The sequence below is a fragment of the Labrus mixtus genome, chromosome 24 (assembly GCF_963584025.1).
Source record: "Labrus mixtus chromosome 24, fLabMix1.1, whole genome shotgun sequence".
Lineage (NCBI taxonomy): Eukaryota > Metazoa > Chordata > Actinopteri > Labriformes > Labridae > Labrus > Labrus mixtus.
In genome coordinates, this window is record NC_083635.1 from 7098158 (window position 1) to 7111262 (window position 13105).

The 13105-nt window shown below is 41.9% G+C and overlaps 1 protein-coding gene across 3 annotated transcripts in view; it reads left to right on the top strand.

Annotated features, from left to right (window-relative positions):
* LOC132959389 (gamma-aminobutyric acid receptor subunit beta-3-like) overlaps nt 1-13105 on the top strand; it is a 44856-nt gene that overhangs the window by 26200 nt on the left and 5551 nt on the right. For 2 of the 3 annotated variants that reach the window (XM_061032341.1, XM_061032339.1), the window contains exons 7-9: nt 2576-2728; nt 10422-10666; nt 11191-11259. In XM_061032341.1, coding sequence (XP_060888324.1) covers nt 2576-2728; nt 10422-10666; nt 11191-11259 — 467 coding nt within the window. The remainder of the gene's footprint in view (nt 1-2575; nt 2729-10421; nt 10667-11190; nt 11260-13105) is intronic. The other variant, XM_061032340.1, reaches the window with a different exon arrangement.

The following is a 13105-nucleotide window of genomic DNA, read 5'->3' on the forward strand; positions in this document are numbered from 1 at the left end:
ACCAGAGCTAGCAGCTGAACTATCCGAGCTAGCAGCTGAACTACCGGAGCTAGCAGCTTAATTACACGAGCTAGCAGCTGAACTACCCGAGCTAGCAGCTGAACTACCGGAGCTAGCAGCTTAATTACATGAGCTAGCAACTGAACTACCCGAGCTAGCAGCTGAACTACCCGAGCTAGCAGCTTAATTACACGAGCTAGCAGCTGAACTATCAGAGCTAGCAGCTGAACTACCTGAGCTTTGCCAAGCAGTTTAGTGTTTAAGCTTTCAAACGGGATAGGTAATGTTTAACAGCATTGGGTTTGATAAAGATTTGGGGCGGCTATGGCACAGTCTATTTCTGAAGGACTTCAATGATGTATTGTGTTTGGCACATTTGTTTTCCCTGAATCCTTACCTTGATTTTTTTTACCCTGTCCCCGCTCCTTCCTTTGAGTGCTGCTGTCTTTGTTCCAATGTGTCAGCTATGCTGCTAATTCAAGCTGCCTAAGCTCTTTCTATATTTAATCCAAAACAAAATCTACTCATCAAAATGTAAAACCCAAACCACTATATTCTGCAATGTTTTAAAAAAAAAAGTTTATACAAGCAGGTTTTTCATTAACCTTATCCCCACTTGGTGTTGACAGCAAAATATGAAAAGCGCTGTGATAATGCTGCTGGATCGTCAGCATTATCTAGACACCATGGAGATCCGAGCAATTGTTTGTACAAAGTATTTTACAGAATAAGGGAAAACTTTAACTTTCTAGTGTCTTCAACTTTGGGATTCATAGAGCTCAACAGTGACTGCCCACTTCTTCTATGACTCATGCTCCGGAAGTACATTTTCCCATTCAAAGCCTCCATTGACATTTCTCAAAATCCTTATATCAAAAGATTGAAGTCTGGAACCAAAACAACCAGCTACCCCACTACTTGTGAATATTGTAGGCTACATTTGATTGGGCTCAAGAACTGCATTGAAAAACGTAGAAAAGGGCAAAGGCACACAACTGTGTATATCATTTTCTTCCTGAGTTGAGGAACTACCCATCCCACAATCCATTGCAATTGATATCGCTTCTTCTTAAATTTAACTTTCATGTTTGGTAAAGTGTTTGTACTGTTCATACAAGTGTTGTTATACCTTGTAGTTTGTGTTGTTAGAATATATCAATTACATTCACTGCGGCATAACAAGGTTATAATTACATTTCCTGTGAGCTAGCTACCTGCTGGCCTGCTAGCATTACGCGCGGGGCGGGAAACATTGCCATGGTAACAGCGAGCTCCTCTTTGATCTTGGTAGTGTAGTTCTTTTCCCCGATATCATAAATAAACAATTTTTTTCTTAAAACGAGATAGATATTATACGAACCTCTGTATCCTACAGTAGCATATACCATCGTTTCACACACAGGTAGCTCACTGTAAGTTTAGCTTGGATGATTATAACATCATGGCTTTTAATGATATCCACTATGGAGACAATCAATGGGATTTCTACTTCTGGAACTACACTGTTGAGCCTTATTCTCTTGGCATAAAGAGTCTGCCAATTCTCTTGGCTATCCATCCAATGTTTGTTGAGATATTTCAATCAATCCAGACAGAAATGGTACAGTCCATGTATTTGCTCTGGTTACAAACTCGTTGCTACTCCCTTTAAATGCCACGTATGTCAGTGAGCAGCAGTTTCAGAAGTTAACAGTATTTGATGAACAGCTTGGACCTTTAGAATAGCATATTGAGATCTAACTGACTGTTGGCACGGGGATCATGATGAATGTTTCAGAGTAAAGCTCAAACATGAAGTGCAGTAGATTGGATCCACGCTCACAACCAAGTAGCTTTCCGCTGAAGCCCACGGATTGAAAATGACAGACTAATGGCCCTCACTTCTCTTCCAATTTGAAATGAAAATGGAAAAAAAATGGCTAAGTATAGTGGGGGCAAATAGCAACTACCCGTAGATTCAATCCATAAGGGGGCATGGGTGGGGAGATTGATGATGCATCGGCCTTATATGTGCAGGAACATGTTCTGTTTGATTTTCAGGTTATGGAGAGGTAACGGCAGAAATGCTGTCTCATAAAAGATTGCAGCGAGGGAATGCTATTTTAAATTTCTGACATAAGCATCAGAGGCTCCGCTACAGTCATTTATAAAGCTATTATTCCTCTAGTAATGCTGAATCCCCCAGAAACATTATGCGAATTATGTAGGAGGAATTTTTATCAGTATTCTGAATATTGTGTCACATCATCACCAAATAGGGAAAGGGTCTTGTGTGTGTCTTTCGGTGTGTGTGTGTGTTTTGAAGAGCTGGTGTGTGTGTGTGTTTGTGCGAGTGAAGGAGATTCTTGTTACCATGGCAATAAATCCAACCCATGCTGCTGGAGTTGTCATAGAAACTGAAACAAAAACACAAGGTGTCCCTGTGTGCTCCTATGAATAATATAAGTTAAACTGTCAAAATTTTAATGCTGCATAACTGTAAGTACCCTGACCTTTAACCCTCCCTTCAAAATGTAATTACTGAACCAAAAGATTGAAATGCCCTGCTTCCACCTTTATCTCGTCTTTCCTTTAGGTGCCTACCCTCGACTGTCTCTCAGCTTCAAGCTCAAGAGGAACATCGGCTACTTCATCTTGCAGACGTACATGCCATCGATCCTGATTACCATCCTCTCCTGGGTCTCCTTCTGGATAAACTACGACGCATCAGCAGCCAGAGTGGCTCTAGGTAAGAAGCAGAGGCACGTTAAGGAGCAGGGGTATTTGGCTTTCTGAGACGAGACTCCGAGACCAAAGTGAGCCACAACCTCCCTTGATGGATTCCCAAAAGCAAGAGTGTTTTCATGCACTCAGAGCGGGGCTGAATATCTCATACTGTCATGGTGTTAGTAGGAGATGCAGGGTAATGGGTCCACCAAATGGAGATGGATTTGAAGCAGTGGAATAGTGGAATTGAGATCTCTGTCTTCTAGGGACATAGAATTAAAGACGTTTACTTTAAATATTTGTGGAAGAAATGCTTTTTTTTGTCCTTTCAGATCCTCCTTTAGGGGAAAATCATGAAAAAGCAACCGTGACTCTGACCAAACTAGACCATGCGCTGTGTCTGCTGTTGCTGTTGTCACTGAGAGTCCTCCAGGAGCTATAAAAACATCACCTCTCTAATGGCCATAATTTCACTGCTTATTGAGGACTGCTTGTGTGGGTGATATGGCCCACTCGCCGTGGGGCTCTTGTGAGCAGTAAACAAGGCAGAGGTGCATACAGCAGGTCATTAGTTTGTAATCATTGTGATGCCTCGTAGGAGGTTAAAGCACTGTTTGGCCTTTGCTGAATATTGAAACGGGTAAAGCTTTAGATGACACATGACGAATCAGGCGAGGACAATACAGTATAATATGAAGCATTTTATTGCTTCAAACAGTCAATCAAACAGTACCGAGACGGGCTTACTGGCTAGTGCCTTAAAGCCTAGTGAGAACTAGAGCCCAACCGATTTATCGGCCAGCCGATAATTTGCCCGATAATTTGCCGATATTAGCACATCAAGTGACTTTTCGGTATCTGCTAATATTATTACTAAATTTATTCACCAGTCAAATAGCCTTTAATTTGAGTATCATTTTACTACACTAGAAGTTCTCTTTCACCAGCTGAGGGCGCTATATGGCTCCAGAGTTTCAAGCGGTGATGCACATGATGAACATGAACAGTTACTTTCCAGTTGAGTGGCCATCTTGTCTTTTTTATTTGTCTGTTCCACAAGTGTTTGATAATTTGAGGGTTAAACACAATACATCTATATCTATCTATCTCTTAAGATCATACATCGATCTATAAAAGATATCGGGCAATATATTGGAATCGGATGTTTTTCTCTCCATAATATCGGTATCGGCCCCAAAAACCCATATCGGTCGAGCCCTAGATTTTAAGGACACTTTGTGCACCCTTTCATGGTTGACTATTTGAATGGGAATGAATGATGAAGGAGCCTGTCTGCAGTGTGGAAATTACACATTGTTCACAATGAGGGGGGGCAATGGGGGCCAAGTAGCAAATCATATCCCAAGGGCCTCCTAACAGTATTATGAGGCCATGCAGATTGATTGCTGCTGTTGTCATGAGATCACTTTTACATTAATAGAAAATGCATCTGTTACTTTAAAGATAAAGGGTGCTTTTGATCCACTGCCTGTTATCCAAAAGCACATAAATCTGGTTGAAGGCTCGGCTGGATATCTGGAATGCATCAGCATGTGTGTGTGTGTGTGTGTGTGTGTGTGTGTGTGTGTGTGTGCGCACAGTTTTTTATGTGTATTCGTGTAGCATCTGTCTTTATTTCTCTGCTGGAGCTGGTTTTGTTAAGACATCCATGCAATATCCGGTCATTACTGCTTACTTAGTGCATGACTGCTTTTTATACTTGTGTGTACGTGTGAAGTCCTGCTAGCCGCCTCCTCCTCCTCCTCCTCCTCCTCAGCTAAGAGGCAAACCGGAGGTCCATTCCCTTCTCCTGATGGATCGTTACAAGCTTTCAGCAGGTATCTTGATGGAAAGGGGTGTGTGTGTGTGTGTGTGTGTGCGTGTGCAAACCTGCCAGTAAGAGCAGCATAATGATCAGGGAGAGATCAATTCAAGGAGGCAGAAGGCAAACAATTGAATTCTTTGAAAGAGAATCTCATTTTCCAGCGCTCGCAAAGTTACAAATGACTCGCTTTGCGCCCTAATCTGGTTGCAACCCTTTTCCCACAGTCATGCCTTTCGTTCATAATCACATCATATGGACAGTCAAGGTGTGGGGCATTAGCTTACATCGCTACAGGAGCACATTAAGCGTAATGGTAGACACAAGTCTGAGATCAGGATCCAGTCCTTGGAAAACCAATTTTCACCAGCCACAGACTCGCATAAATGACAAGTCTGGAGATGTTGTGCATGCTAACTAGATCCTGACAATTTGTGATAGATGGAAGTGTTCAATTAACGCTGCTTTGATTTACCACCCGTGCCTCCATTCTCGCAGTCATTCCCCGCTTCACACGCTTTATTGCAAATCCTACATGCTACCTTTTTGCGTTTCATAACGTGGAGCTGTGTTGCTAATGGCCTATTGGCTTGTGATTAGAGGAGATTTGATTGCGTTGTGCCTTTTATTACACAGAGACTGAGGGACATATAACAAGGGGTGGTGGTGGTGGGGGGACCAGAGGGGAAGCCGCCACAGAAGGATGGTGATATCTGAGGGCGGAGGGGGGAAAGGAGATAGATGATAAATAAAGAGGGGGAGTGCAGAGAGGGAGAAGACAGTGTGCTGGGGGAGAAAAAGACAGAGTGAAAAGAAACCCTATAAAACTATATTTCTCCCCAGAGAGTTTAACGGCGTGATGAAAAAGGAGGGAGTCCGTTGGGCGCACGGCCCTCTTGATTAAATTGTCCGAACGTGGGGAGTGAGGGAGAACCGCAGAAATAGAGAGCGAGAGGAAGAGGAGGAGGGGGAGGGATGGAGGGAGAGTTATGGCACGGCCGAGAGAACACCTATAAAGAACAAGGCTGTCGTTAAGCAGAAGAAGAAAAGAAAAAAAAAACGCTAGAGATTGTACCATCCAGAAAGACGCGGACACACGGAGTGTGTGCACGAGCTGCTCGCCCCGTTCGACGTTCACACCTGCTTCTCACACCACAAACAACACGCATGCACACACACACACACACACACCACGCATGACTGGTGTTAGCCTTGTAATGTGCCAATAAATCACACTAAGGGCAAGATTGACCTTAGCTATCCCGCTCTCTCCCCTCCCCCCCTGACTGTTCCTTGTCTCTCCACTGTACTTTATGATTCACACACACACACACTCCAAACGCCTTGTCCTGTGCGTGTTGTACGAGCATCGAGGCTACTGATAGGCATCATTTATTTCCAGCGCGAGGAGATAAAATAGCAGAGACGTAGCTGCCATAGATCTATAACGAGATAAGATTTAGCGTTTATGGCGTCGCAGGAGGTCAGGGTTTGCATGAGTAAGAGTGAGAGTTGTGTTTATTTACTGTAACCGACGAACTGCGCCTTTGCGCCAAAGATTAATAGCACTGCATAGAAGTTGAGATAACAAATGCAAATATATGTGGGAACATTCAGACAATAAATGCTTGGAACATACCCCTAAATTATTTTCTGTACATCCTTGTTTTTGCTGCAAATATCTCGACTGCTTGGTTTGCTTGCTATTTGGTTGTTTTGTATGTTTTTTGCGGGCCGCCGATACACGATTTTAAAAGTTATGTTTTAGGGGATGTTTTCTGTTTGGCACGTTCCCAGTCGACTAATTTCCTATAGCCAGTTAAACATCAATCTAAATTCTGTTTAACTGGCTAGTCTAAAAGCAAGAAAACACTCTTAGATTAGCACAGTTTATTGAAAATTGTCAGTGGGTAAAAAACTAGCAGACTAGTGATTCTTGGTGCCGACTCAAAAAGTTTCAATATCTGGTTGCTTTTTCTGTTTTTCAAAACATCTTTGTATTAATTTTGTTTTTTAAAATGTTGAACCCCGATTCTTTATTTAGCAGTTTTTCTGTGTTTTTTTGTAGAGTGTCCCTGCTTTATTTCGCAGCACTTTTTTTTTCATATTTGTGTGCTAACGTTAGCCCGCTAACACAACCACGCGGGCTGCCGGCAATTTGCAGCTCGAGCCAAGGACAACTTTGTCCACCGCTTGCACAAAACTACTCAATGTGGAGGTTGGTGAGGGTTGGAGGTGTGTCGCTGGAGGAGAGCGGAGGCTTCAGTATTACTCAGCAGTTTGTTTTGGTTTCATGCTGGTGCTCAGGGGGCATCGTCTACTGGATTAAATCACATGTTCTTCCTTGAAGCAGTGTTTCCGGCTTTTGCAGGACGTTTCAACATATTTTCGGCCGTGTGTTTCAATTTTGTATTTGGTTATATCTTTTACTATTCCTATTCTGAAGTGGTTGTGTTTAACAATTTGTGGAACAATTCTTTCTTAGGTAGCTTTTTTTTTATATTTGTAGGTTTCGGTATTTGATTGTATTGTCAGACATTTCCAAATTTGGTTGCATCTTCTTTTGCAACATATCTCTGAATTTCTGTTGTGCATTTTTGTAGGCTTGAATGCCTTTTATTTCTGCATGCATTTTCCGTATTAGCCAGGTGTCAATGAATTCTGTCGCAATTTTGTTCTTTGTTTTGTTGCATTTGATGTTTTTGCAGCATGGTTGGTAACCAAAAGAAATGCAAAACCTCGCCCGGATCATCAGTCAATTTGTCCATAATTTTCGCCGAGCGTCCGTCCCTCTGTTGCTCTGAAACAGACACATTGCCAAGGTGCCTTTACAACCACGCCGCCCTGAACACCTTGTGGTTAAGGTTACTATGCGCCGGGGGCTAGACACATGCAGCACTATTCTAATGAGTTATTTCTGTTTGATGACCAGGGGGGCAGTGAGAGCTTTCAAAGCAGACCTTTGAATTTCAATGAAGCAGAGGTTATGCACTCGTCCGCCAGAACGTGCGTTCATGCAAGTGAAAATAAGATCAAGCATGATGAGCGATCAAAAAAAAAAAAACGATGTATGAGTTATCAGTCAAAATACTGTGCATGAAACGTTTCCTCCTCCTCACTCCTCTTTTAACACTTCATCTCGGCAATCCCAGAGGGTCATTATCTTTTTCCTCTTCTGCATCAATCCCTCGCTAACACAAGATGACGCCACACAACAAAACATGCTTTCTATAAAAATATCCCCGTTTCTATAGTAACACCTACGACATCTGTTGGGAGTTTTCTCCAACCTGACCTTAAGGTTACTGACAAGATAGAAGCATCTGCTTAAAAAAATGGTGGGTGAGCTCCAATGAGAAAGGCTTTTTTGCAAGACAGGTTTTGGATTAATTAACCGTCCAATTTGATGCTTTCACAGATAGTGTGAGTAATGAGGAGGGGGGGAAAAAAAACAATGTTCATGTCACATTTGATCCCTTACAGTAAGTTATGCTGTTTGTTTGAACAGCTTCAGTTGAAGGAGAGACGAGTTGGACAGATGGTGGAGTTATTTTTAAGTGTGTTAAGATGTTATGTGTCGCCCAAGAAATATGATAAAAGCTAGTTATCCCCCTTTAGCTAACTTTGGTACTTCTACTTGATGCTTCTTGAAGTTCACAAGAAATCATGTAATCCTCATTTTTCAGGCATGATGAAAATATTTTGGGCTTGCAGGTTTTTTAGCTTTGTGGTCTTGTGGTCTCCATTTTTAAGGTCTCGGTCTCCTCTTGGAATCGAAAGCATTTTTGGGCGGAGGAAGCACACACTGGTCGCTCACTGAGTGTGGGGAGGTAATCCTCTTAGTGCAGTATCAGGTGTGTGTGTGACTGATTGGCCCTGATTTGACCCAGGTGTGTTAAGCTTATATATAAACTCCCTTAAATTGCAGCACTCTTTCTACTTGTTTACTATTTCCAGCATTTTCCCAGGCGGAGAATTCCTCCTAATTTTCCTTAAAAACGAACTTGGTTTCACAGGGAATAATGCATGTGCTGTCATATGGGGCCCCCTTAGGGAGGTCTCCTGCGTCATTGCGAAATTTGCACATTTTGAGCCACTGCTGTGGTTTAAAGTTTGTAAACCCTTCAAGGGCCCTCTACTGGCCTCGGGGCACCGAGCAGTTGCCTGCCTTGCATGCAGCTAAACATTACATCGTAGTAATGTTAGCCCCAACATCTTAAGCTGGAGGTATTCATTTTCAGTCTCCAAGAACGCTGTGTGTTTTTTTTTGTTGCATTTATTGATGATATAAAAGGGGGGGAAATTAGGACAGAATCCCTTAATATTGAGTAAGCACATCATGTCGGTTCAAAATCAGCCATTAAGCAAATCTTTAGAATATGTTTGACCAGGGGGCTCCATATGGGGATGAGTCTGAATAGCTGATGTGAAAGCAAATAGTAATTTTTTTTACACATGATGCAGAAATGGAGTTCAGCAGCTTGTTGGAAACTGTGTTTGGGGGTGTTTGGTTCTTGCTAGGAAAAATGGTTTTACTGATATGTTGCAGAAAATAGCAGCTTGAAAAAGTCTCTTGCAATGAGAGTTCATCAAAATTGCAAAGAAAACGCTGTGAAATCTTAACGGTGTCTTTAAATGCACAGTATGTAAATTTCGCCGCCAGAGGGCTCTCAATCAAATGATGATGTCGAGGCTGGTGGGGAATCATGGGAGTGATTCTCTCTGCTTCCCTATCCCCAATCAATTAAAATCATGTCGATGTCACACTGGCTTGTCAGAGTAACAATGGTGGCTCTTTCATTCCCACTTTGTGCCCTGGATACTTGTGCTTTAATGTATGTCACCGGGCCTGAGTGGGCACAATCTCCCGGGAAAAGGTATGACAAGGTTCTTTGGCGAGAAAAGCCCTGAAGGCAAACTTCTCCTGTTACTGATCCGAGGTTCTCAGACGGACATCATTGCAGAGCTAAAAGACAGAGAAAAAAACAGACACTGCCGGAGAAGAGAACCGAAGAAAGGAACTGTGCCAAGAGGCTGCACAAGAGTAAATCTCAGACTGCCTTCAATGTGTTGGCAAGTGAGAGTGAACTGCCCTGAAAGACTGAAGGGAAGCAAAATTGGGAAAAACACCAAGTCTTGCATAAGATTGATCAAAGAAAACTTAGCAGGGCTGAGATAACCGCAGAGTCAGATGGTGATTCTGAGCATCTTTGTTGTTAAAAACCAACACTTTCCAGTCTACAAATAGTAATTTTTGCCATTTTAACATTGAATATATATTATTTTAGAGTGCATTCAATTTTGTAAATTACAAATCCAATGATTTCTTGACTAAGCTCTTCCTTACTACTTAACCAGAGTTTAAGTATAAATAAACGCTGCATATCCAGTAAACACAAAGGAAGTCTGAAGGGGGAGACCTATGAGAAGCTACTTGATTTTACTACCTTGGAGGGGAGAGACCAGGCCTTGAATTAGTTGCATAAGCTATTAATGAAGGACAAATTCATTGCAAGATTGTAAGTGAGAAAACAATAGATGGAGTTGAGTTTGTGACTGAGGGTTCAGAGGTTTTTGGTAAATTTGGCTTCTGTCATTCCCAAGGGTGACCCTCGCTTTCAGGTCACTCATTTGGGGTTGCAAACTAATGCCTTATCACCCTCTTGTTCCATTAAGTCTGTTTCTTCTTAAACTCCTGTAGTTACAACTCATGATAACCTGGAGGCCTGGAGACTTGTGTTGTAGTGTTAGCCACAAAGAAGCTAATCACTGATCATAATGATTGTGTTTTTTTTTTTAATTCCAGCTCCTCTGTTTTTACACTCTCTTGTAATTATGACACTAGGTTATTGGTGTGATTTGGTTGACCATGTGTTTCTTTTCCTTACCCTAGGGATCACCACGGTGCTGACAATGACCACCATCAACACTCACTTGAGGGAGACGCTGCCCAAGATTCCCTACGTCAAGGCCATCGACATGTACTTGATGGGCTGCTTCGTCATGGTCTTCCTGGCCCTGCTGGAGTACGCCTTTGTCAACTACATCTTCTTCGGGAGGGGCCCTCAGATGCAAAAGAAGCTTGCGGAAAAAGCGGAAAAGGCAAACAACGAGAGGGCCAAGTACGATGCCGCAAGGGTGAGTTTGAATTTGTTGATTAGCAGTACTTGAATTGATTCCTGACTCAAAATATACTTCAAATCCAAAGTAGAAGTAAGTCAATGAAGACATTGTTTAGTAGTTCAAGGGGAGCATGCTGAATTTGATGTTTATGTTTTATGTACAAATATCCTCATTTTTTATCCAATGGGAAGGCGCCAGTGGCTTTTGGAATCAATGCTGAATCAAGTATGAATCTTTTATGAAGATTTTGGGATCTCTACAGGAAGGCCCTGGAGAAAAGACAATCTGAGTGGACAGATTATGAAATGCCTAACCAATATGAACGACTCAAAAGCTTTGACAATGCAAAAGTATTCCATTGGCACTTTTGATAGCAAAGGGCGGCTGAATTTTCTACTTATTTGGAATGTATTATAATGTCAGATTTTTTTTTAAAGACGTCTGTATCCATGGTAGAACAAACGATGTTGGGTTTTAAAAAGAAGCCGTTTTCCAGATATTTGTTACCTACATGTGGCTGAATATTTTCATCTCCTCAGGAGGCAGGTAGTAGGACCGCGTCCCTAAAGCGATCCAATCAGGTTAAAGGTCTCCGCCACTCACGCTCGGTGAGTTGTCTGTTCAGTGAGACTCTTCAATCGAGTCAACTTTGCCATCGCCATCAGCCGACATGGGTGTCTTTTTTTTCTTTCATTTTTGCCTTGATGCAATATATTACCCCATCCATGGAATGAATCAAGCGCCAACAGACATCTTCATGACATTACCATATTCTCAGGAGTATTCATTTTTGACTTTGAACCTTCTCATTGCAGTTTATTCCTACATTGAAAATGGCGCCCATGCTCTGTCTTGCATTGTCAAAATGGATGTGGACGGATATCAACGTGTTTCTCCTTTCAGAGCTCATGCTGAGTGCATGCCGTCTGTGAATTTCTCCCCATTGAAATCATCATTGAAGCCACATTTCTCGCAAAACGACACAGTGCACATGTCTAAGAGCTCAAGTATCAATTTCAACTTTATTTGTAAGGGACCATGTGCAATAAAAACATAAATGTAACCATTTGATGCATTGCACCAGAGTTAGCCTTAGTCCCGTATGGCAGCATATTTACCAAAGTGTGTTCAGAACGAATGCAAAGCTCAGTTTGCTTACATCTGCACAGTCAATACATTAGCATAACTTTCCAGATAAACAAGGACCGCACAAAGTATGGTAGGGTTTAAATTTGTAATTAGTACACATGACTGAATTTGCACTGCCATCTGTCAGATGAAAGAACATGCGTTAATGGTTTAAAAAAACACTTATGAGGAGGGAAATGTGACGCTTGCACAAACTTGCTACATTTGCATGAATAGTTTGCACTGTTGTTGATTTTTGTTTTGTGCCACAGACATCATAGGCATGGAGTTTGATGTGACTTCTATGTGTTGAGTAGAATCTTGTAAGAAGGCAGGGCTAATGGTTGTTGACGCCCGGGTCATGTCGATAGATGTTTCAATTTTCATTTCAATCTTCAACCAAGAAAATGAATATTTCTTTTATGGACATTTCTTTGATTGTTAATTTCAATGGAAACTGTGTAATGTTTTAATGAATTAAAAAGCGTACTAATTTCCCCGTTAAAAATGGAATATTCAGAAATAGTCACTTGCATGACATGACATCCATGGCAGGAAGACTAAGGGTGCACTCACACTAGGCAAAGTTGTCCCGTACCGTGCTTAAGCACGATTGGTTCCCTCTCCCCCACTGGCCTGCGCTCATACTGCTCCAGGACTAACCGGGCCTGAGCACGGTTACCTCTTGAACCTCATGTTGTAATGCAACACGTGCATGGCTTTACAAGATTATAAAGCGTGCTTAATTTACATGACAGGCAGATTCAGAAATAAAAAAATAAAAAGGGTAGGGTCAGCTAGGTTACTGACTTTGTGGCTTATTTTGAGTCATGTTAGTCAGATACAGACAGAACATCCCAGGATTTCTCGATAATGAAGCCTGTCGACGTTCTATACCCGTGTGCTTGTGCCCTTGCAAGAACTGTACCGTCCCTAAAGCGTGCCAAGGCCGAGGAAGTGTACTGTGCACACTCACGCTAGTCGAATGAGCTGGACTTAGGCGCGGTACGGATTGCCTGGTGTGAGTGCGCCTTGAGGGCCCTGACATGTCCAAGTTGTGCGTCTCATTGAACATGAAGTTGTTTTGCTTTTTTTTTTCAGAAGGTTCTCATCTCTCTGCACATACTAGGCTTTCGTTTGTCTTTCTGTTCATGAATTTGATATTTAATGGTTTGATCTTTACATCTGTGGTTGTTTTGCATCTCTTTGTTTATGTTTTGCATCTCTTTGTTTATGTTGTGCATCTCTTTGTTTATGCTTTGCAGCTCTTTGTCGTCATTTTATGTTTATTTGTTTACATTTTATAGCTTTGTTATCATTTTGTCT